Here is a 25665-nt window from a genome sequence, read left to right on the forward strand (position 1 = left end):
ACTTGCATATTCGAGCGATAAAGAGGCAGATAGCGAAATTTGTGTTACGCGTTTCCCGGTAGGTCCTCTCCTCTGTAAACAAACCGCCTTGATGCATCAATGTCATATTGATGCATCAAGGCGTCAAAAAAAACTCTGAAAACTTGTCAAAAACCTGTTAAAGGTACAGTATGTACAAGTTACTCTATGGTTTACTAAAAAGGCTAGTGCTGCACTCTGGTGGCAGAACATTGCAGTAATATCCCATATTGAAGCGTTTTTAAATAGTTTACTAAAAAGTATACAGATCTGAATAATTCGGCCGAATATTCGGTTCGGTAAGATCCCAAACGTTTGGCCGAATATTCGTATTCGGCAAGCACCATATTCGGCCCATCTCTGTTACAAACATTGCAAGTATTCATAAGGCAAAGGGAAAATATTTCCCAGCTGATTTTGAACATGATGATAAACTGATAGAGTTAGGGGTCAATTTTGCATCATTACTCCATACAAACGTAGTTCCGCTCTCATTTTAAAACGACTAGCTAGATTGCTCTAAAACTTTACTTACAATAGGATAAGGTATATCTTCTTCTTCTTCTTTTCCTGTTACCCCCTGCTGGGGTGTAGGCTCGAATCTTGTTTTTCCATTGACTACGGTCTTGGGCAGCTTGGGTAACCTCCCACCCCATCCCCAATACACCCAGCTCTTGCTCCACAGAACGACGCCAAGTGGATTTAGGGCGACCATGTTTCCGCTTGCCGGGCATCTTCCAGGTCAGGGCCACTTTGGATAGGTGGGTGTCAGGTTTCCTGAGGATATGTCCAATCCAATGCCATTTCCGCGTCTGTATCTCCCTGTGCACGGGTGTTTGTCCGGTTATTCTCCATAAGTGAGCGTTTGTGATCCAGTTAGGCCAAAAGATGCGAAGGATTTGCCTTAAGCATTTGTTCACAAACACTTGGAGCTTCGTCATTAGATTTTTGCGGACAAACCAGGTTTCGCACCCGTACAGCAGCACGGCCTTTACATTGGAATTGAAGATCCTCACTTTGGTTCTTCTCGCCAAGGTATATCTATGTCTGTAATTAGTTTATGTAGCTTCAGATACCATAGTTAAAAAATACAGCGAATTTAAGTTTTTTATACAACACTTGTATTTGCTCTATTTCGTTTGTTTTATAAGTTGGAGCTATATAAACTAATTACAGACCTAGATATACCTCCGTTTGTATGGGAAGGTGAAATTCGGGAGAATTGCCGGGACTCTTGAAAAGGGTTAGAGTCTGAGCGGAAAGAGAGGGGGAAATAAAAAGCGTTAAATTGAAACAAAACCAATGTTGAAATGAATTTTATTACAGTTTTTCATTCAACGATCTACTTACATTATCGCAGCCTTCAAAATAAACGAAATACATAAATAAATAAAAATATAATTTATTCAACAATAAATTAACATGATCGTTCACTTATACTGCAAAATGGTAATTAATCACATCGGATCTATTAATACAGTGTGGTACGGAATCCTCGGATTTTTAATCGGCTGAAGTAAATTTACCGTTCAAACAACCTAGTTTCATTATGGGTTCGTGCCGATTTTATATATTTGAAATGACAAAGTGTGGAAATGTCATCATTTTGTCAAATTTCTATGAAAATATGCCGATTATAACGAGAAGGCCACACCGTTCCGTTTAAAACGGTGCACAGTTGACTTAGAAGAACATTAATGTTTAACGCATCGAGTGCCGGAAGCTCGGCGGGTTCCGTTCGTAGTCGTTTTCCGCTACAAAGCGGGAAAACGCCGGGATCGGCTACAAAGCGTAGCGCCACGAAAACGTCGGCAGTGAATGTGTTAAGTTACTTCAGCTAAAACTATGAAAACGGATTATATCGCGTATATTGAATTTATAATACATCCCGACGTTTCGAACTACGCTGTAAAGAGTTCGAAACGTCGGGATGTATTATAAATTCAATATACGCGATATAATCCGTTTTCATAGTTTTATTTCATGAGTAACTATCGCGGTAACCGAAGACAATATTACTTCAGCTAATAAAAAAAATAAGAAATCCGTCGGCTCGGCAACCTAGCCGCAGCCCTCTAGTGCTATGTCCATGATTGAGTACAGTGGGCCCGGGCCCGGTGTGGTTTAGTTGAGTTTCCCCTCGGCCTCGAGGCGCCGGCGCATGGAGTCCGGCATCTCGGCGGGCGGCGGCCGCGGCATGCGCAGCCACACCTGCGAGGTTATTCTTTACTTACTATTTGTAGGTAAAAGGTTGAAAAATATCACTTCTAGAAGAGTGCTCATAGTGACGGTGTCCACAGAATTGTCGGTAGGAACAATTGGGTAAATTTAATCATAGATTATAGAAGAAACTACAGTCTAACCTGCTTTTTAGGGTTCCGTACCTAAAGGGTAAAAACGGGAACCTATTACTAAAACTCCGCTGTCCGTCCGTCTGTCACAGTCTTCCTGATGAGCTAAAGCGAATCGATAGTAACCAATTGAGCAATAAGATTACAAAATGGCTGTCTGAAAATTGCTTTTATAGTGTGAGGGACTTTTTAGAGCACAATAATAATTTAAAGCAGTTAGAATGATAATTTAAGTTGCATAAATTATGTATATATTTTGACATCTTATTATTAAATTATTTTCCCAATGACTTTTAAATAAATTATACACGACATCCATTTTGTAATTTGACTTTTTATATAAAAATTTTAACTTATCGATATTAGTTTTATTTATTCATGGACATTTTATTATTTAATATTCAAATTGTTACCAACTTATTATTAGTTTTTTAACAGGAAAAATTACCCACCGTTTTCATTTCTGTCGTAATATTTTCTATATTGTAATTTTATTTTATGTTAAAATTATTAAATTGTCAATTATTTGCATGTCGTGTCCTCGACTGAATACTGATACATGTAAACCTTTTCTGTTGTCATCTTATACACGTATTCTGGCAAATAAAGAAATTCTATTCTATTCTATTCTATTCATAGATTACAGAGAAAACTACAGTCTAACCTGCTTTTTAGGGTTCCGTACCTAAAGGGTAAAAACGAGACCCTATTACTAAAACTCCGCTGTCCGTCCGTCTGTCTGTCACGAACCGTGATATTCACAGATGATGTATTACTGTTGCCGCTATAACAACAAATACTTCAAAGTACGGAACCCTCGGTGCGCGAGTCCGACTCGCACTTGGACGGTTTTTTATAATATTAAACTAACACAATCGCGTAAAAAACTTGCGTTTATTTATGGCCCGACGTTAAGTTCCGTGTTAGTTTAAAACTGTGAGTGAAAATCGTGTTAGTCCGCACCGCGTACGATAAGCGCCGCGGCTGATAAGTTATTAATGAGCGTTAGCAAAGGTTTCAGGCAAAAATGCTTTCGTATATTATATCCGGATATTCTCCTCTATTAGAGATAGCAATTCTCGACCGATTCTCGTGAAATTTTTTGAGCAGGTTCAATAATGAAATGGAATTTTTTCGTCAATTCAGTTTTGGAAATCATAATGGCGGAGCCTAGTTTTCGATTTTAAGCTATGCTCACGGGGTGTACAGCCTACAGCTCACAGAGCTACTAGTATTGGCCCGAAGCACAGTACGTCTGCTTTTCGTGGCAGCTTTCGATACGCCGCCACGAAGTGTTGGAATAATCTGCCACCACCTATAGGAAATTGTACTTCGACAGCAACTTTTAAAAAAGATTAAAAAGTATTTAATTGATCTTCAAACTTCCAACACATGAGTTGACGTACGGTGCTAGATGTTATTATTATTATTTTTTGTTATTAAGTTTGTTTCAAGTTTTAAATTTACAAACAAGTAACAGTAGTTCACCTACTCTCTAATTGTTCAAAGCACAAACCCACTTTCTCCCACATGTTAGCTTAGTTTTGTTTTATTTAATTTAATTGTGTTTTCCCTGGTTGCCCTGAAAACCAGCGCCATGGCTAAATATCTTAGTCTAAATTACAGAGTGGCATCCATTTTGGTGTTAGAATATATTAGAATTCTTATTCTAATATATTCTACATCTTTGTAATAGGTTAAGTTTTATATTTTAGACCAAATAAAGTATTTATATTTACCTTGACGGCGTCGTAGATGAACCACTGCAGCGCGGTGAGGGTGCCGATCATGACGATCCTGGGCCCGAGCCCCTTCCACACTCCGGCGAAGCCCAGCTTGCCCACGATGGAGCCCACGGTCGCGGTCTTGTCCTGTAACAACACATTACTTAATATGGGGGGTAAAACTTTTGGATCTATTACTTTTTTGAACGATCAAGGGCTACTCTTTTTCAACTTAGATAAATAAATGTTTTCGTACATATAATTTTTTAACGGGTTCGGTAAATATATGTCGGAGTACCGCATCCGGTTTCCGGCCGCCGAACGCAAGTATGACATGACCGGTTTGTCAACTTAGACATGGCCGTTGGGGCGCTTCGGGCATTCGATAGTGAGAGCTCGTAGCGAGCGGACGTGTCTGTTCGGTTTACCTCTGTGTCCTTATTTATTCCTTTGTCGATTATTGTAAACCAATCAATCATTCAGTAAAAGTGATCAAGTTATTTCTGGTGTTTTCATTATTGCTTGAGGCTACCCATAATGCAAGATCCTGAAGAAAACGAACACCCACTCAGTCCAGTTCTCAATCCCACCCCGTCATATATGAAATTATTTTGTCGATTTGTTTTATGTGAATATTTCAAAATGGCGGAGCTGTTATTCAATATGAAGTTATGCAAAGGGTCGTGAGTACCTGGTTGAGCTTGGAGACGACGGTGTCGGCCGGGTGGGACACGATGGCGCAGAACACACCGGCGATGTAGCCGGCAGCGAACGTCACCACCAGCTGCTCGCTCTTGGACATGGACAGCAGTAACTACAGACCTGGTTGAGCTTGGAGACGACGGTGTCGGCCGGGTGGGACACGATGGCGCAGAACACACCGGCGATGTAGCCGGCAGCGAACGTCACCACCAGCTGCTCGCTCTTGGACATGGACAGCAGTAACTACAGACCTGGTTGAGCTTGGAGACGACGGTGTCGGCCGGGTGGGACACGATGGCGCAGAACACACCGGCGATGTAGCCGGCAGCGAACGTCACCACCAGCTGCTCGCTCTTGGACATGGACAGCAGTAACTACAGACCTGGTTGAGCTTGGAGACGACGGTGTCGGCCGGGTGGGACACGATGGCGCAGAACACACCGGCGATGTAGCCGGCAGCGAACGTCACCACCAGCTGCTCGCTCTTGGACATGGACAGCAGTAACTACAGACCTGGTTGAGCTTGGAGACGACGGTGTCGGCCGGGTGGGACACGATGGCGCAGAACACACCGGCGATGTAGCCGGCAGCGAACGTCACCACCAGCTGCTCGCTCTTGGACATGGACAGCAGTAACTACAGACCTGGTTGAGCTTGGAGACGACGGTGTCGGCCGGGTGGGACACGATGGCGCAGAACACACCGGCGATGTAGCCGGCAGCGAACGTCACCACCAGCTGCTCGCTCTTGGACATGGACAGCAGTAACTACAGACCTGGTTGAGCTTGGAGACGACGGTGTCGGCCGGGTGGGACACGATGGCGCAGAACACACCGGCGATGTAGCCGGCAGCGAACGTCACCACCAGCTGCTCGCTCTTGGACATGGACAGCAGTAACTACAGACCTGGTTGAGCTTGGAGACGACGGTGTCGGCCGGGTGGGACACGATGGCGCAGAACACACCGGCGATGTAGCCGGCAGCGAACGTCACCACCAGCTGCTCGCTCTTGGACATGGACAGCAGTAACTACAGACCTGGTTGAGCTTGGAGACGACGGTGTCGGCCGGGTGGGACACGATGGCGCAGAACACACCGGCGATGTAGCCGGCAGCGAACGTCACCACCAGCTGCTCGCTCTTGGACATGGACAGCAGTAACTACAGACCTGGTTGAGCTTGGAGACGACGGTGTCGGCCGGGTGGGACACGATGGCGCAGAACACACCGGCGATGTAGCCGGCAGCGAACGTCACCACCAGCTGCTCGCTCTTGGACATGGACAGCAGTAACTACAGACCTGGTTGAGCTTGGAGACGACGGTGTCGGCCGGGTGGGACACGATGGCGCAGAACACACCGGCGATGTAGCCGGCAGCGAACGTCACCACCAGCTGCTCGCTCTTGGACATGGACAGCAGTAACTACAGACCTGGTTGAGCTTGGAGACGACGGTGTCGGCCGGGTGGGACACGATGGCGCAGAACACACCGGCGATGTAGCCGGCAGCGAACGTCACCACCAGCTGCTCGCTCTTGGACATGGACAGCAGTAACTACAGACCTGGTTGAGCTTGGAGACGACGGTGTCGGCCGGGTGGGACACGATGGCGCAGAACACACCGGCGATGTAGCCGGCAGCGAACGTCACCACCAGCTGCTCGCTCTTGGACATGGACAGCAGTAACTACAGACCTGGTTGAGCTTGGAGACGACGGTGTCGGCCGGGTGGGACACGATGGCGCAGAACACACCGGCGATGTAGCCGGCAGCGAACGTCACCACCAGCTGCTCGCTCTTGGACATGGACAGCAGTAACTACAGACCTGGTTGAGCTTGGAGACGACGGTGTCGGCCGGGTGGGACACGATGGCGCAGAACACACCGGCGATGTAGCCGGCAGCGAACGTCACCACCAGCTGCTCGCTCTTGGACATGGACAGCAGTAACTACAGACCTGGTTGAGCTTGGAGACGACGGTGTCGGCCGGGTGGGACACGATGGCGCAGAACACACCGGCGATGTAGCCGGCAGCGAACGTCACCACCAGCTGCTCGCTCTTGGACATGGACAGCAGTAACTACAGACCTGGTTGAGCTTGGAGACGACGGTGTCGGCCGGGTGGGACACGATGGCGCAGAACACACCGGCGATGTAGCCGGCAGCGAACGTCACCACCAGCTGCTCGCTCTTGGACATGGACAGCAGTAACTACAGACCTGGTTGAGCTTGGAGACGACGGTGTCGGCCGGGTGGGACACGATGGCGCAGAACACACCGGCGATGTAGCCGGCAGCGAACGTCACCACCAGCTGCTCGCTCTTGGAGCACTCCGCGCGGGGCTTGGGCACCACGTACTGAAAATAAAATAAACTTAGTAATCAACTACCCCACAAATAAACCGAAAATATATCAGAAGAAATAACGATGGGAGCAGCCTTTCAAATGGTAAGAGATTACCATATCCTGTGGACGTTTGTGCTAGGTGCCTAGGTCACTAGCGTTTCGCTGGCTCTTAAAACCTGTTCCTGAGTATCCATACTCAAGAGATTGAGTAGTTCGGCAGAGAGTTTTCCATGGAGCGTCTGTGGAAAGAGATTCTTCACCGTGCGAGGATGAACGCCTCGCCGAAGATGTGGTGGTAGGTAGTGAGTAGTATTTAATTCAATTTTATTGTACAAACAAGGACAAAAATGTACAAATGGCGGACTTAATGCCAAAAGGCATTCTCTACCAGTCAACCATTGGGTCAAACAGAGACATATATATTGCCATATATGTCTACCGATGTAGGATATCTTGTAGGTGCCAACAGGGCCCTCATAGAAGATGCAGCCCTCGCTACGACGCATATAGTACCTTGTAGAGCAGTTCGACAGTCTTCTCGAAGCAGGCAAACTTCATCATGGTGTAGGGGATCTGCCCCACAGCGGGACCCTTGTAGAAGGAGTAGCCCTCATTCCGGACCTTCTTGTATTACCTTGTACAGAATCTCGACTGTCTTCTCGAATCAGGTGAACTTCATCATGGTGTAGGGGGTCTGTCCCCACAGCGGGACCCTTGTAGAAGGAGTAGCCCTCATTCCGGACCATCTTGTATTACCTTGTACAGAATCTCGACTGTCTTCTCGAAGCAGGTGAACTTCATCATGGTGTAGGAAATCTGTCCCCACAGCGGCGCCCTTATAGAAGGAGTAGCCCTCATTCCGGACCTTCTTGTATTACCTTGTACAGAATCTCGACTGTCTTCTCGAAGCAGGCGAACTTCATCATGGTGTATGGGATCTGTCGGCCCCACAGCGGGACCAGGCCCTTGTAGAAGGTGCCGTAGCCCTCATTCTGGACCATCTTGGGCCACGCCTCGCGGAGTGTGTTTGCGAAGCCGGGCATGGTCTGGATGCGGACCTACACACAAACATACATTATGTATACATGTTTCTGATGTAGAGATGAGTTAGTGCGTTCAAAATCAAGAAAATATGATTCTCGATCAGATGGCGCCACTACATTTGGTCTACCCTCGTATAGATCGCGTTGACGGTTCCGTTTATTTAACAATTTTAACGCATATCAGTGAAAGAGCATGGGTCAAAATCATATAAAAATAATTAAGGCAAATAAAAATATTTATCCATATATAAATAAATTTTCTGATATTTTTATTTTTAGTTTTAATCGTGTGTCGATAGATGGCAGTGAATTTACTGTGGCACAAAGTTTACTATGACAGTACCGCTCTATCCTATTATATTAACCTTAGCGGCCTCAAGGGGTGAGAGGGCAATGTCGGCGAAGAACTCGGCCGAGGCCGAAGCGGCGAGGTAGACGAACGTGCGGTACGTGTAGGCCGTCTCCTCGTCCAGCAGGTTGTTGTATCCCACCTTGAACACCTCGTACAACCCGAACTTGCAGAGACCCTGGAAGCAGGAGGAGTGTCAAAGAAAGGGTGACGGTAGGAGATGTCATGTTATGTATGAACAAACTCATAAAAAGTTAGTCTACATGGTTCTTCGGTAGGAACAATTGGTATTTTATTATAATCATTGAAAATGTTGTCTGTTTAAAACTACATTATATGTGACGTTTTCAACCAAAAGGTACCACATTGTCACTTGTCGATAAGGTTGATTTCTAATTAAAGCTATATGGAAATAGCGCCTTACTGACAAGCGACAATAAGTACCCTTTTGGTTGAAAATGGCACATAGGAACTTTATGCAAACCCTAAACGAATAACAAATGAGGAATAATCTGGATCTTAAGGGTCTCAGGCAAGCTCGGTTCTCCATACAAACGTAGTTCCGCTCTCATTTTAAAACGACTAGCTAGATTGCTCTGAAACTTTGTACTTGCAATATGATAAGGTATATCTATGTCTATAATTAGTTTATGTAGCTCCAGATACCATAGTTAAAAAAATACAGCGAATTTATGTTTTTCATACAAAACTGGAGCTATATAAACTAATTTCAGACCTAGATATACCTCATGTCATTGTATGTGCAAAGTTTCATTACAATCCAACACGTAGTTTTAAAATGAGAACGTAACTACGTTTGTATGGGAAGGTGCAATTCGGCCGAGCTTGCCGGGGACTTAAGGAACGTTCAGGTCTGCTGAATACATTTGTTAACCCAGGGGTTCCCAATCTTTTTTAATTTGATATATAATCTCTGCGTTAACCACAGGTTACAGGTAGGTGATCGCTCGCTTGCATTACGTAGTACAATTTGCAGTACGCGAGCGAGTCACTAGCTAGGACTTCCCTAGGACCAGTATGCGGAGAGACTAGGAACAATATGCGGATATGCATGAATGCCATTTCGTGTAAATTTCTCGTTTTTCTCATTTTCTTGTGTGTCAACGGAAAATGCTCAATCTTAGTTTTTTATGATATAGAACGCAAACGAGCAGACCAATCGCCTGATGGCAAGCGACTATCGTTGCACACAGACACTAGCAACCGACCGAAGGGGTTATAAGTGCGTTGCCAGCCTTTAGGAATACGCTCTTTTCTTGAAGATTGGAAGGTCGTATCGGTCCGGAAATACCGCAGGCGACAGTTCATTTCACAGTTTACCTGTGCGGGGCAGGAAGTTTCTGGAGAAACATACAGTTGAGGACTGCCAACCATCTAAGTGGTGAAGGTGGAAATGCTATCGTGTAGGGCTGAATGTTTAGTTGAGCTCTGCCCGCGCAGCATGGTTCCCCTATCACTAAGTCCGTCACTTTCGCACTCACATACTTGTTAGAACGTGACAGGCATAGTGATAAGCGTACCGTGCTACGACCCCAGGCGAGGAACCCCATCCTGCGGTTGATAGCCGAGAGGTTTGACTGCCCATATATGAGGCACTGTGAGGACATGCATGTTTCTAGAAGTATTACATATGTATAAGCTACTTGGGTATGTACTTCTAGAAACATAACTAAGTTTATTTCAATATCGTTCTTTATTGTAATGTTAATTTTATGATAATCATTATTCTGTATATATAGTGATAGATACAAATACAAATAGTTTATTGAAAACAGTATTGTACAGATCGAATTTAAACTGTTGTGAGACATACTAATATTAAATCGAGATTGGGCGGCGCCCTAATTTCAATCGGGATAGCGGCTGGGCTGTGCCGCCAGCATGGAAGCCTGTGATTCCTCAGCAGAATGCCGGTGAGTGTTGTGACAGTGTAGTGGACATAGTGAGTTCGTGCTGTGTGGCGCTACAAGTGTTGGGTGACCCAAACCCAAACACACCACTGTGCCCGCCTACAACGATAGCGCAAGACCTCCGCCAACCGGTTTTCTCGGCGCGCGGCAGCGGCAGTACGCAACACACGGTCGTCGTGAACGCTGCTCGCACTATTAGTGCTTGAGAAAGGAGACCTAGGCTCTCCGAAACATGTCGCGCGAGTGACTAAAACAAGTGAGTCTAAACCGTAAAATGATTTAATTTTAGTATTGTACAGAGGTTCATCTTAAAGACTAAGAGTTGTTAGTAAAGTACCTGCAGGGAGTATCCAATGAAGGTGGGAGCCCAGCCCTTGGCCAGCCCTCGCATGCCCTCCTCCCGGACGGACACCTTGAAGCCGTTCACCACATTCTTGTATTTGTCTGCGTCCACCTGGAGACGGCACTTCACCAGGTCGAGGGGCACTACGGCCGTGTGGGTGATGCCTGTCAACAAAGTATTTTATAAGTATAAGTTTGTTAGATAATTGTTGAGGTTAGTGGGGGGGGGGGGGGGGGGGGCTCATAATATGTGTGTCTACATGGTCGTTCGGTAGGAACAATTGGTATTTGTTATAATCATTGAAAATCTTCTTGTTTACGATCTGGACTGGCAAATCGAATTGTCAATTTAGTATCTGGCATATAACAACTCGCGGAATTTTTTTTACCCGCTTTTTGCTGACTGTACTTTTTCTCATTTGCATGTATATTAAGTACTTCTCGGGACCTTTCTTATAAGCCTAAACTCGGTGTGTTTGTGTGTTTCGATCGAGGATTCGTTTGCTACCTAACTGGACCATCAGATAATCTCCATGTTAGCATACTAGACCCTACTAATAGTGTTGTGTTCCTGCCGGTGAGTAAGGTTGCCAGAGCTCGAGGGAGAGGAGTGTTAGGGTCGGCACCGCGCATGTAGCTCCTCTCGAGTTGCAGGCGTACATAAGCTATGGAGACTGCTTAACATCAGGCGGGCCAAACCAGCAGTTTGCCATCGACGTAGTATTAAAAAAAATACTATTATGTATGTTATGTATTTTCCTGTTTCTGACGTGTAATCTTTTGTGTACATTTACGAAATAAATGATTATAATTATTGCATTTTCATCAGAATAAATTAACACATTCACTGGCAGATTCTCTTCGTAGTACAAAGAGAGAATCTGCCACAACGAAGTTCGTAGGCGTTTTTCCACGTTATCGGAAATTTTAGATTCAAGAATATAAGAAACTCAAGATTCTAAATTATAGAATCTTTTGCTTGCACGGGACTCAAAATAAGCACTCGAAGAAATATCAAACTTTGCTCTCTTGTTGTACAAATAACTATTGTATTTGTATTTATTTCTATTTGTGTAAAAACAGTTTAATTCTATAGCTAAATAAAGTCCACTGGTAACACAACCCAAATTTACAGAAGTCTGAAGATAACGGTATCTGCCCTTGTCAATGATTGAATGTAAGATTATTTCTATCCGCAAAGATAGATATAACTCCGTAATAGATGGATACAGTCTAAGGAAAAAACGTGCCTCGAAAATCAAGAAAATTTGATTCTCGTTCAGAGGGCGCTACTAGCTTTGGCCTACAGTCGTTTAGATGGCGTTGACGGTTTCGTTTATTATTTAACAATTTTAACGCATATCAGTGAAAGAACATGGGTCAAAATCATAAAAATAATTAATGCAAATAAAAAAAATCATTTATCCATATTTAAATATATTTTAATGTATTTTTATAAATCTTCATTTTTAGTTTTAAAGTGTGTCGACAGATGGCAGTGAATTTACTGGGGTTACAAAATTTACTATGACAGTACCGCTCTAGTATAAGTTACTCTATGCTATCCGGTTATCGCCTCGCACTATCGAGGAATAAGTAAATAATGCGCATGTGTTGCTTTAGCTGCACTGCACGAAAATTATCTACTGATAATACTATACTGATACGCTAATATGTTAATTTTATGATGTTACCTTAATTGCAATGTGTAAATTAGAATTAATAGAATAGAAAAACTGTACTATTGTGTGCCCTTACAGGGTGTCATGAACTGGCTATATAAAATGTAACACCTTATTATGTACATGACAATGCAATATTGAATAAATGACTAAATGACTGATTATATTGCATTGCATTGAATTTCGTTAGGTACATGCAATTGATTCAATTATGTCCTTGGCTTAGTTTGAACTGGCTATATAACAATATCGAAAGTCAGAGTTTTGAATGATTCACGGTTAGTTTCACTAGACTTATATTGACCGGGATATAGACCGTGATTACCTTTTGTATTATTTGTGAGCTCCCGATATTTCGACGCAGTTACATGCATCATGTAACTTAATGCACAACTTTGACACCCACCCGCTATCTTCAGTCACCCGTGAACATGATGCATGTAACTGCGTCGAAATATCGGGAGCTCACAAATAATACAAAAGGTAATCACGGTCTATATCCCGGTCAATATAAGTCTAATATCGAAAGTCACTAAATGGAGAGGCCCACTTGGCAAAAGAGGCCAAGGCAGACCACTTACACGTTGGGAAGATGACATAAAAGGAACAGCCGGCACAGACTGGATGTCATTAGCACAGGACAGGGACAAATGGGCAGCACTGGAGGCCTTTACCCACTAGGGATTCATGTAATTAAAACACTAATTTTAAGTTTAAGTTTTATTCTTCAAATTTATATGTAACCGTTTTTACATTGAATAAAGGGCTTTTTTATTTTATTTTTATTTAACAATAATGATAATTGTTATGCTTTGACACATTTTTAAAATGTAATTTGTGACCAAAACATATATTTTTTCTTCCCTTTCTAACTGCATGTTGTGTGTAGTTTTTTTAATAATAATTATCAGGGCCGGATCTAGGGTAGAGCGAGTGGAGCGGCCGTTCTAGGCGCCGGATGGCAATGGGGGCGCCAAAATGGCAAATGAGAAAAAAAAGTTTTAAAAGACGTGAGTGTGACGCGGGCCCAAAATACGGCTCGTCTTGCTTTTGGGTAAAAAGCTTTAACGAAGGGCGCCAAAACCCGATTTCGCTCTACCCTGATCATCATTGTTCGAGTTTAAAACACAGAAAACCGCCTTGGGGTGGTCTGTGGTTTAAAACAAGATGAACGCATAAATTACTTATGTGTAGTGGGCCAATATCATTAAGACAATGTTTTCCTAGTAAGATAGTTTTACATATCTAATATACGCATAGTAAAATCTACATCAAGTGCCAGTTCGCTGTGTTGGCTTGTGTAAAGCATTATCCCATCAAAAACATTACATGTAACAGTTATAAAAAAAATTTTTTTTGTGACTCTTTTATTGCTGACTGTATTTCTTCTCGTTTGCATGTCTATCGAGTACTTCTTGAGACCTTTATAATGAGCCTAAACTTGATGTGTTTGTGTTTTTCCATCGAGGAGTTCCTTTGGCTACCTACCGGCTGCATCATCAGAACTCCATGTTTGCATATTATTGCATTGTCACCGGAATTACGATAGTACTCCAAATTTCAACTGAATCAGATACCGGGTAGTGGTTCAAATTTTAGTTACAAGATTTGAAGCACTATATATGTATATGTACATATATACAAAGGTAGGTATATACGCAGTGAAGCTAAATAAAAGTATGTAATAATAAAAATAAAAGATGCAAGTCGCGCAACCCAATTCTTCTACTAAAAAAAAGTTTTGAGATGTATATAATGTGAAACCAAGTCGGTTATTTTAGTCAGTGCCAGACGGTGTTAAGAGGCCGTAGTCGATTTTGGAGCAAAAATGTAAAATTGATAGATTTAGTCGTTGAAATTATACACGTTTTGTTACGTAATATCTAAATAACAAGTATTGATTTCTATTAGCACGTCTTCTCATCTTGCCTTTTAATAATGAGGTCGCGAGCGTGCGTCACCGGTAATGCATGAAGAGAAGGGGCAGTTTCTAAAAATTCATCTAAAAATCATGGTAGTAAATTATACAAATTGATGTATAAGAATAGTTTCAGCGAATGTTGTAGATTGTTTAAGTATCAAAATTAAGTTGAAATTAATTAAGTCGATTTTCAGAGAAATTGTCACTTGTTTTGAAGTAATTTCTGGAGAAAATTGATTTCGTCTAACTTTCATTTACATTACTTCAAAGTCATAACAATAAAAATGTAGTCTGATAAACCTCAAGTACAGGATATGTGTAATACAAAATTACCATGTTTAGCAGTCCAAACTTTACGAAATTTACAAATAAGAGCGACAAAATCAGTGCTTTACGCGCGTTTACCTAAACGTCCATCAGAAAAGCAAACATAACTAATTTAGTGAGTCTGTTTTCAAAAAATTGATCTGATAAAAGGTGAGATAAGAAGACGTGCTAATAGAAACCAGTACTTGTTATTTCAATTAGGTAACAAAAGGTGTAAAATTTCACGGACTAAATCTATCAATTTTACATTTTTGCGACTAAAATCGACACCGGCCTCTTAAAACCGTATGAATATTAGATATCTTAAATTTTTTATACGTATAATGACTGCTAAATACTTTGACCGGCCAACCCCATTGTAATGCCCGTGTTACAATAACGCTATATGCAACTTTTAATTACTTTTAATTAAATAAAAACGATTTTTTTTCTGTTTTTTAATTAACTATGCCATTTAGTTTTATTAAACGTACTTAAACATACCCCCAAGCTAACGGTATTGAAAGAAAACACGGTGTATTGCCTCGTTCAAAGCTAGATATAACTCCGTATAAGTTACTCTATGCCTCGTTTAAAGCATTATCTAACAAAATGCATAGAGTAACTTATACTAGAGCGGTACTGTCATAGTAAATTTTGTAACCCCAGTAAATTCACTGCCATCTGTCGACACACTTTAAAACTAAAAATTAAGATTTATAAAAATACGATAAAATGTATTTAAATATGGATAAATGATTTTTTTAAATGCATTAATTATTTTTATGATTTTGACCCATGTTCTTTCACTGATATGCGTTAAAATTGTTAAATAACAAACGAAACAGTCAACGCCATCTATACGACAGTTGGCCAAAGCTAGTAACGCCCTCTCAACGAGAATCAAATTTTCTTGATTTTCGAGGCACGTTTTTTCCTTAGACTGTAAACATCTATTACGGAGTTATATCTATCTTTGCAAAATGTAACTATAAGTATATGATAGTAATTGTCGGTGACTTTGCACCACTAACATGATCGTGATGGCAGCCGCCCAAAAGTTCATGGCCGCATACCGTTACGTGAGCGTCGCCGTGAACGTTGCGTCATACTTGTACGCTGATAGGACTAAAATAACTGGACGTAACCGCCATTGATTAGACATGTTTACTATGAAACTTGTTTTTATATACCAGATACTAATATTACGCAGATTCATTGATACTACGAAAAGTTTAAAAGCCCATCAACCTGCTCACTAGCGTCACTGCTAAATAATTGTGATTATTTAAATTTAACGATAAATATTTTTAAAAAATGGCCCGCTATGTTCTGTATTTTGTATTTAAGTACCTTTTGAATACATTATAATAGTTTTTACGTTGCTGGATTCGTCGATCTAAGCGTCCAAAGTTAAAACGGCCGTTTTTGTTTCGAGTTCATAGATCGACGAATCCAGCAACATAAAAACTATTATAATGTATTCAAAAGGTACTTACAAAATACAGTACGTAGCGGCCCCCTTTTTTAAATATCTATCGTTAAATTTAAATAATCACAATTGAGGGAATTTTTTTTAGGAACTGCGGGTCAAAAAAATTGTTTTGACCTATAGTATGCGTGTGCCAATTGGATCGAGGGTTGTAGTAGGTGGCGATCACAATAGATCAGAGATGGTCGCAGTGATACATAGGCTCTGGAGCCTTACATATTAACTAGAAAAAGAAGAAGAAGAAGAATGCGTGTGCCAAACAGCTAAACTGTACATCGATTTCCGTTTCTTTTTTGGCGTACACCTTACACTATAGCCCTTTGGCTGCTCTCTTCTGCAGGTCGCATTTCTCAACCGATTCTCGTGAAATATTGTGAGCAGGTTCAATTATTAACCCTTTACTGCCAAAATCGTCAACTGACACGCGTGACTACAACCCATGAAGCTACGTGCATATCCACCACAGCCACGACAGCCCTAGCCCTAGCGTTGAAAAGGCTGATTATAATATTGTCTTCGGTTACCGCGATAGTTACTCATGAAATAAAACTATGAAAACGGATTATATCGCGTATATTGAATTTATAATACATCCCATTAGGACTGTCCAAAAAAAGAAAGTAATGTACGGAACCCTAGTCTCTGACAGACAGACGGAACTAGGGTTCCGTACATTACTTTCTTTTTTTTGACAGTCCTAATGGGATGTATTATAAATTCAATATACGCGATATAATCCGTTTTCATAGTTTTATTTGAAGATTATACAAATACAAATAAATACAAATAATTTATTGAAAAAAGTATTGTACAGAGGTTCATCTTAAAGACTAAGAGTTGTTAGTAGAGGAAAGTGGTTTACGAATGCCTGAACTAGGAGTTCCTGTGTTTCAGGCAGCGAAGGACAAAATTAATCAATTTTTAATTATTCACTTAATTATAAATTAATAGTAGTACTTACACAATAGAAGTCTTATCGCCTTAACAAAATGGGTCTTAAGTATTAAATTTCAAAGTACACAATCATGTTACGACTATTAGTAGGTTCTCTGTATCATCGTACGTCATATTTTGAAGGGCGCGTCGTAGAGTATTCTTACAACAAGCATAGCTAAGTGGGTATAGGTCTAGTTTTACATTTAACCTGTTGTACAAAAATGGGATTATATTATTAAAGGACTCACCGCAGGACAGGATGCCTCCGAGCCCGCAGAGCGCGAAGTATTTCGTGGAGCCAAACTCGCAGGAGTCTCCCAGCTCCGCCGCCGCGTTGGCGGCCATGGCCTGTTCACATTACAAAGGATTGTTCAGACATATTATTAATTACAACTAATAATGACTTTTAAGGCAGTTTACCTGTATTTTCTTAATAAAAATTACATATGTACTTATACACAGTGTTGCTTTAAATATGGATCAAACAGAGGCCAATAATGGGGACTTAAGCTACTTTTGGCGAAATTTCGCTCCTTACATATGGTAAATAGTGTTAACTTTTTCAATTAATCTATCATTCAATCGAATTTAAACTATCGTGAGACATATTAAGCACGGTAATTTGTTAACCTGCGACCGACCGATCTCAAGGGTCCAATCTGAAAACCAGCGCCAGGCCCTCTACTTGGAGTGCTTCGCATATGCTGAGATTGGAGCCCATTGCCCAATCTTTAATATTAAATGTTTTAAATTTCTAATTCAATTGTACCTATTTTTAGTATTTAAGATTTATATTTGTACTTAGTTCTTAAGGTATTTTTTTTTTGTGGCAATAAATGTTTTTCTGATTCTGATTAACTTAACTAACTTAGCGGTTTCACTCACGTATTTTTAGTCACTCGCGCGACATGTTTCGGAGAGCCTAGGTCTCCATTTTCAAGCACTAACAGTGCCTGAGTGAGTAGCGGTCACGACGGGTGGGCGTCACGTACTAAAAATACGTGAGTGAAACCGCTAAGTTAGTTAAGGGGCTACCTGAGGTTTTCATCGATTTTTGACAAGTTTTGAATCGTATCTCCTACTTTTGTACTACATATAGAATTATAAGACAAACGGCTATCGTTTCTTCAATCTTTTATCTAAATTTTTGTCTACCGGATTTTGAAAGAAATGAATACTTATTTATTTATGATTCTTTTAAACATTGTCTAAAAAAACACTTGTTTCGTATCTCGATTGCTGTGAAGGATCTAACAGATACGAAATCTACATATTTGGGTTCGTCTATGACGTCTCTAAAAATGTTTAGACACATTTTTAGACTAGGTTTTAATTTTAAACTAATTAACCCAAAAGTTATGGCCAGAAAACCAGTTTTTTGGCCTAAAATTGTTCAACTTTGATGCCAAATATCTCGAAAACAATGAACTTTAAAGTAAATATGGGATACTATATTGCTTAAAGCGATTGCTGTTATTATGATAAGCTACAAAAAAAAATAGAAAACTAAGGGCTTCCGATCGAAGGTCATTGGGGCATGGGATCCCCTTAAGTTAATCTAACATTTTTCAATTCAATTAATTTGTCTTTTTTTTAATTAATCTATCATTTTTCCATTATTTCAATTGATTTGTAATCATTTTTTTTCTATTAATTCGTCTTTTTTTTGTGAATTTAATTGACTAGGTACGATGCGTTGGGATAAGATTGAACAGATTTCTCATGCGGGGTAAGATGAAAATATATTTGCACGCTTATATTTTTATATCGTACGCCGAAAGGCACACCATGGCTCATGGACCTAATATATTACTGAAATGACACCTTATGTAACCCATGATGACGAAATAAATGAATCTTTGAATCTTGCATGTGAGCTAGATTACTTGAACTGAAACACAATGTATTGTAACATTCCATACTGTATCAATTCAAATAAATAATTTCTGATTTCTGGTCATTCTTTCTACACGCATATTCTACTTACATTCATACTTTTTGAAATAATCAAGCTACAAGTTAGGTTAGCATGGTTCAACAATCATATGTTTTTGATACATATGGATTAAATCGGTAGCTCTTAAGACCCTATATATTGGGCCTTTGTGTAACTCATACTGAAAGCGACAACATGTATATAATTTTAAAACTAACACGGAACTTAATCGCGTACAAACTTACGTTTTTTTATGGCCTGACGTTTCGAACGTGACGTTACCGTGAGTCTGCCTGTGACCACGAACGTAATTAAGTCCCGTGTTCTTTTTAAAATTATGAGTGAAAATCGTGTTAGTTTAAATCAGTATAACATGTATACTAGCCACATTATTATATTCAACTCAATTTATTTATTTAAGACAACACTGGCCCATAACGGTTAATACTGATACTAGAGCGGTACTGTCATAGTAAATTTTGTAACCCCAGTAAATTCACTGCCATCTGTCGACACACTTTAAAACTAAAAATGAAGATTTATAAAAATACGATAGAATGTACTTAAATATAGATAAATGTTTTTTTTTATTTGCATTAATTATTTTTATGATTTTGACCCATGTTCTTTCACTGATATGCGTTAAAATTGTTAAATAACAAACGAAACCGTCAACGCCATCTATACGACTGTAGGCCAAAACTAGTAGCGCCCTCTGAACGAAAATCAAATTTTCTTGATTTTCGAGGCACGTTATTTTCTTGATTTTCGAGGCACGTTTTTTCCTTAGACTCTATCCATCTATTACGGAGTTATATCTATCTTTGGTAACAATTAAGATTATAAACAAGCCATAAGCCCTCAGATCTCATAATCATTGTTCACGGGGCCCCCCACCGCACCGCACACGCGCCGCGGACTCGAGCGAGCCTCAGTGTGTGGGCTAGAGAGAGAATAAACTCCAGAGAAATGAGACTCCGACAAGTCGCGGCGGGCGGCGCGGCCCGAGCGCAGCCGAGCGGCCCGGCGTTGGCCCTCAGGCATGAGTTCTCATCATCGGGCCACTGCTTAACACTTATGCATTTTTTTTCGCATACAAATTCCATTGATTTTGACAATATAAGCTTTAAAAGGTGTGCATTTAGGGTACAATCATAGGGTACATTCAAGGAGAGGTTAAAGAAGCTATGGTTATTCTGATTGATTAATGTGCCTATATTTGTATTGTATGTTGCTTTATATTTTTCTACTTCTTTCCAATTTTTAGTGTATTTTCCCCACTCCTTTTTGTGTAATATATTATATGTTTATCCTATTAATTTTGTATGTATTTATATCCTTTATCTTTCTGGTACCTTGTTGTACATTTTGCTACATTTGTCACCCTCTTTTCACTTTCTCCTCTCATCTACTCAAAGGTTAACTGGAAGAGATCCCTCAAAGGGATAAGTTCGCCTTTGTACATCTTATTATTTGTACCATGTAATTTTTAATGTGTATATTTGTACAATAAAGAGTTCACTACTACTACTACAATCTACATAAGTAACTTTTACAATTGTTTTCTAGGGTTCCGTACCCGAAGGGTAAGAACGGGACCCTAATATTTACTAAGACTGACAGTTGGATTTTCACTGTTGCCGCTATAATAAAAATTACAAATACTAAAAAGTATGGATACCTCGGTGGGCAAGTCTGACTCGCACTTGTCCAGTTTTTTTTATGTTAAGGTATAAGTGCTTGTATTAAGGCCTACAACGTTTGTTATAAAAACAAATAATATTTCAGCAGGAAAACTGTCACTGTCAGCACCTTCAATCTAATTTTGGCAGCAGTGGTATCATTCCAAGAAAAAATATTGTTAATAATATGTATTTTTCAGCTGATTTACCCTAAAAACTGGAGAGTGGTCAACGCTTGGAACAAACTCCCAGGGGATGTAGTAGCGGCCCAGTGTCAATGAGTTTAAGAATAAATTAGATAAGCACAAAGCAAATTCTACTCAACACTGAGAACTTGGTTTATGACTCTGGATACAGGCATTATCAGTTGTTTAAACTGCCTGCCTGCATTACAAATAATAATAATAATAATAAGCCCGCAGGGCAGCATGTGGCGAGCTGTTGGGGAGTGACGACCCCACGGACCCGAGTGCTCCAGAGAGTCGGTCAGGGTCTCCGGTCTCCGGCGTGTCTTCGTCGGTCGGAGTGGACCCCAAGGGGACCCGTAGTACTCTCAGCTCTGGCTTGCCTTCATTGGCCGTCCAGAGGGGAGTCGTAAGAGCTATATGCTCCAGGGGTGGAAGTAAAAGATGCATAAGACGCGAGTTGGCACAGTGGCTGCTAACAGCCACTGGGTAGAAAGCGGCGCACACCTCTCGACACCCCTGAGCCGCTCACACCGGTGTTGCTCCTGGTCGTCTTCACGACGGCAGTTTCAGGGGCCCATCTAGTCAGCGGCAAGTCACCACCTGCCTCGATAACGTGTATTAACATTGTTATGGCAGGTGTCCGGAGTTCTTTACAATAGCCCAGTCTCATTGTCCACCCAAACTTCAATCCATAGACCAGTATACTGTTCACTTTTTCTGCAATAGTCCCAATGCCTGCTGCGACCGGTTCATGGGTGTCTATTGTTGCGCCTGTGAACGGGTTCCAGCAGGCGTTCTACATGACATTAAAGCTCTCCAAGGGGCCTCTACGTGTTGGATCTATATCCCCACGCAAGCCTATCAAAAGACCGGGATTTATAGACCCGTGATATCCAAGGAGATATAATAATAATAATTACCTGATAGTCGAAAACCTTATAAAAAAAATCATTTATTTCAGACTAAAAGGTCCATACATGGTTAGCAAACATTACAATCTTATTACTAGTAAACTAGTGTTAGTACGGCATAAAAAAACTAAAACTAAAAACTACAAAAAAATATTAAAACTAAAACTAAAAACTAGACGCATGCAGAGACACGCGAGTGCATGCAGCCTCTGCCAACGATTGAGCATGGGGCCATTTTCGCGCTCCATAAACACGCCCAGAATGCTATATATTATAAGCAGACATAAAGGTATGAATATATTGTACAAACCTGTGAGGGAGCGGCGATGGCATCACATTTAGCAGGAGTGAGCGGGCCATGGAACGGCGAGCTGCGCGCCGCCTCCAGCAGTGAGGAGAACATTATTCTGGAACACCAATCACCACTTCTAAATCACACTCACACTATTAAATGACGCTTTTTTAAGGATAAAACAATAAAAACCGGCCAAGTGCGAGTCGGACTCGCGCACGAAGGGTTCCGTACCATTACAGAAAAAAACAGCAAAAAAATCACGTTTGTTGTATGGGAGCCCCATTTAAATATTTATATTATTCTGTTTTTAGTATTTGTTGTTATAGCGGCAACAGAAATACATCATCCGTGAAAATTTCAACTGTCTAGCTATCACAGTTCATGAGATACAGCCTGGTGACAGACAAACGGACAGCAGAGTCTTAGTAATAGGGTCCCGTTTTTACCCTTTGGGTATGGAACCCTAAAAACCAAAAACCAACAAAACCAAAAATTCCCTAATTCACAAATTATTACTCATCTTGGTCTAACTATTAATCAGTTTTTGGACAAGATCAAAATCGTTGCAGATTTATCTTGGTCACTTGTTGATATGGGTGGTTGGTACTCTCAATATTTGCACCAGGGAACTTATCTGTTATTCAGAATTGAAATAGAAATATGAAATAAATGATATTAACGAAGGCTTTCCCTCCTGCAATTTCTCTGTCTATATTATACTTATGTATTAAATTTTATGTGTGATTTAGAAACAGTTTTATTTACTATGACTTGAGTTGTTCCATGAACGTAAACGTAAATAAAGTATAATATAAACCAAGTCACATGGTACCAATTTCATACATGTATACTAAGCCACGGTTCTTTTATCTATTAAATACTCCAAATACAACATGATGAGTACTAAGAACTGGTATAGGCATCACCGTACAATATTCTGTCTTTACAAGACTAAAAATACTTTATGAAATCGATTTGACACACTAACATTGAAGAAAACCTTTCGTGTCATCACCGTTAAGACGTTCTGTCAAAATGTTAGGTAATTAGAATAACTAACCTTCTTTTGTTAATATTAGCTAATTTATTTCCCTAAAACATTGACTAAACACTGTTTAAAGCTTGGTGATTGATTTCCCGAACTCATGGGTAAAGTAATGTGATTAAAAAAGCGTTATTAAAATATTGACGATAATCAATACTGCTTGTAACCGGGTAAACCCAGTTGCGGTCTGGATATTGTGCCAATTAAAGACATTAACCGTGAAATCATTTAAAGGTATTTTATAAAAATAGTTTCAACATTAAAATTAATAAAAACCTAAAAAATAGGGCAAGGTCACGTGAGAATAAGTCCATTAACACATTACGTAAGGAAAAACTCAAGTTTATACTAAAAATACCTCAATCACCGACTTAAACTGAATCCCGAGCTATTCTTAGACTTGCCACGCAATAGAAATACAAGAAATTTCGTTACTTACATGTTTTAAAATCCTATCTCACCGTTCAACACTCCACACCGCGCCTGACGCACAGTGCTAAAGGAAATGCAGGGGCGAAGCGAGCGCCATTGACGGAAGTTATGTAATCACGTGGAACCATTTTGACGTTTAGTTATGGATGCGTTCAATATTGTGATAACTTAAAAATTTAATAAGCTTACTGAATATAATATCTGATCAAAAAAATAATAAGGTTTATAACACTTAAACACGATAATAAACTTCTGCAAAAATAAAAAATATTTTGAACACGTGTGAAATATTTGATATTTCTGACATCTGTTGGCGAGTAGAAGTACTACAGTTTCGGAAAGCCCGTGTTAATTCTCTTTAGCGTTAGTCCACTGAACAACGCCATCTAGTTGCGAATTGAGTCACTTAATTTCAACAATAGTTTCTTTCGTCTACAGAATTAATTATAAAATTCTAAAAACATAGTAGGAATAATTAATAATTATTTTAGCACACGCTCGTAAAGGCTCTCCTTATTCTTCAAAAACTGATGAGAAAGTTGTATTTTATCCACATGTTGGCTGGTAGAATTGACTTTATGACCCTTATTCCGTGGCGTATGTACGACCGCTTATCTGGGATCAATCTGGGATGCAACTTGTGTGGATACTGTGGCGCCGTCCCATTTAGCCGCTACTCCACTAAGGCCTGGCGGAGCGGCGGCAGCCATAGATTAGTATATGTTATTTGCCTTGGTGTAGGATGCGTTTAGTTTGTTTAAAGATTGGCTTAAAGATTTAAAGAAGATGCTCCTTCCAGAGATCCTAGGGCTGGCTCATTCCTTGACCAAAGAATCGGAATTGCCATAGGTACAGCGGGGAAATGTAGCCAGCATTATGGGCACCCTTCCGCAGGGATCAGATTTGGGGACTATTTTTGTTAGTTATTTGGTTATAATTTACTTTTTATTTAATTGACTTTTAAATTATCATTTTGAACGACGTTCATATTGATTTAATTTGTAATTGTTTACAGCAAGTTTACAGTAAGTTTTTTCACACGTTCTTGTGGTGAAGTTTCGCGTTTCACTATAGCAGTTTGCTTAATCCTTATGCCTTGAAACCCTCGCAATGCTCAAGATTCCACTTTTCAAACCAACGCTCTTAGTTCAATTTTGTTATCTTTCGCTTACTCGCGAGTCAATATTAGCACGAGGAGTTAAACAACAACTTCGCCCCCTTGTAAAACTAATAACAATTGTTTTTGAATGAATGAACATTAGCTTTTAAATAATAAAGCGAGCATTTACCTACGAGCAGGTGTGGTGAAAAGTATCCTCTCATTGAGACCCGGATTAAATTTTTCACCTTTTAAGTGTTTGTCGGGGCTATTTTTAGGGTTCCGTACCTCAAAAGGAAAAAACGGAACCCTTATAGGATCACTCGTGCGTCTGTCTGTCTGCCTGTCCGTCTGTCTGTCTGTCTGTCTGTCCGTCTGTCACAGCCTATTTTCTCCGAAACTACTGGACCAATTAAGTTGAAATTTGGTACACATATGTAAGTTTGTGACCCAAAGATGGACATGTAACGTAAACAAATTAATTTTAAACACGGGGGCCACTTTTAAGGGGTAAATGAGAAAATTAAAAAATAAAGTTTGTCAAACTATATCGTGTTACATATCAAATGTCGTGTCATTGTGAGAATCTCAAGTATATTTTTTTTATAATTTTAAGATAAATAGTTTAGAAGTTATTCAAGAAAATAGGCAAACAATGACCATTCCCGCCCTTTATCTCCGAAACGACTAGGTCAAAAAATTTGAAAAAAATACACAAAATAGATCTTTACCTATAGATCACCGGAAAACCTATTAGAAATGTGCAGTCAAGCGTGAGTCGGACTTAATTACTTAATTTTTGATCCGACCCCTACGGGTTTTTTTAAAGACATTTCACATAAAAAATACATTGTTTAAATTGTTAATTCACACTTTGACTAGTACGTACGTAGTATGTTAAGATTAAAATCAAAATTAAGAACATAAATGGATTCAT

General features: G+C 40.3%; 1 protein-coding gene across 1 annotated transcript; it reads right to left on the reverse strand.

Annotated features, from left to right (window-relative positions):
- Positions 1-1400: 1400 nt before the first annotated feature.
- On the reverse strand, positions 1401-23782 carry LOC134752279 (phosphate carrier protein, mitochondrial). The gene is made up of 9 exons (XM_063687920.1): positions 23637-23782; positions 22168-22264; positions 17389-17488; positions 10799-10968; positions 8547-8708; positions 8017-8196; positions 7012-7149; positions 4109-4240; positions 1401-2229 (listed from the first exon to the last, which is right to left on the reverse strand). The coding sequence occupies exons 2-9, from the start codon at positions 22258-22260 to the stop codon at positions 2143-2145; spliced, it is 1062 nt and encodes a 353-aa protein (XP_063543990.1). The 5' UTR covers positions 22261-22264; positions 23637-23782; the 3' UTR covers positions 1401-2142.
- Positions 23783-25665: the final 1883 nt, after the last annotated feature.

Source organism: Cydia strobilella, chromosome 24 (genome assembly GCF_947568885.1).
Source record: "Cydia strobilella chromosome 24, ilCydStro3.1, whole genome shotgun sequence".
Lineage (NCBI taxonomy): Eukaryota > Metazoa > Arthropoda > Insecta > Lepidoptera > Tortricidae > Cydia > Cydia strobilella.

Coding starts and splice junctions, on each gene's coding strand:
- LOC134752279 (XM_063687920.1), bottom strand. CDS start 22,260: ATGTTCTCCTCACTGCTGGAGGCGGCGCGCAGCTCGCCGTTCCATGGC. Junction 10,969..17,388: donor CGGAGGCATCCTGTCCTGCG/GTGAGTCCTTTA, acceptor CTTTGTTGACAG/GCATCACCCACACGGCCGTA. Junction 2,230..4,108: donor TCATCTACGACGCCGTCAAG/GTAAATATAAAT, acceptor ATAACCTCGCAG/GTGTGGCTGCGCATGCCGCG.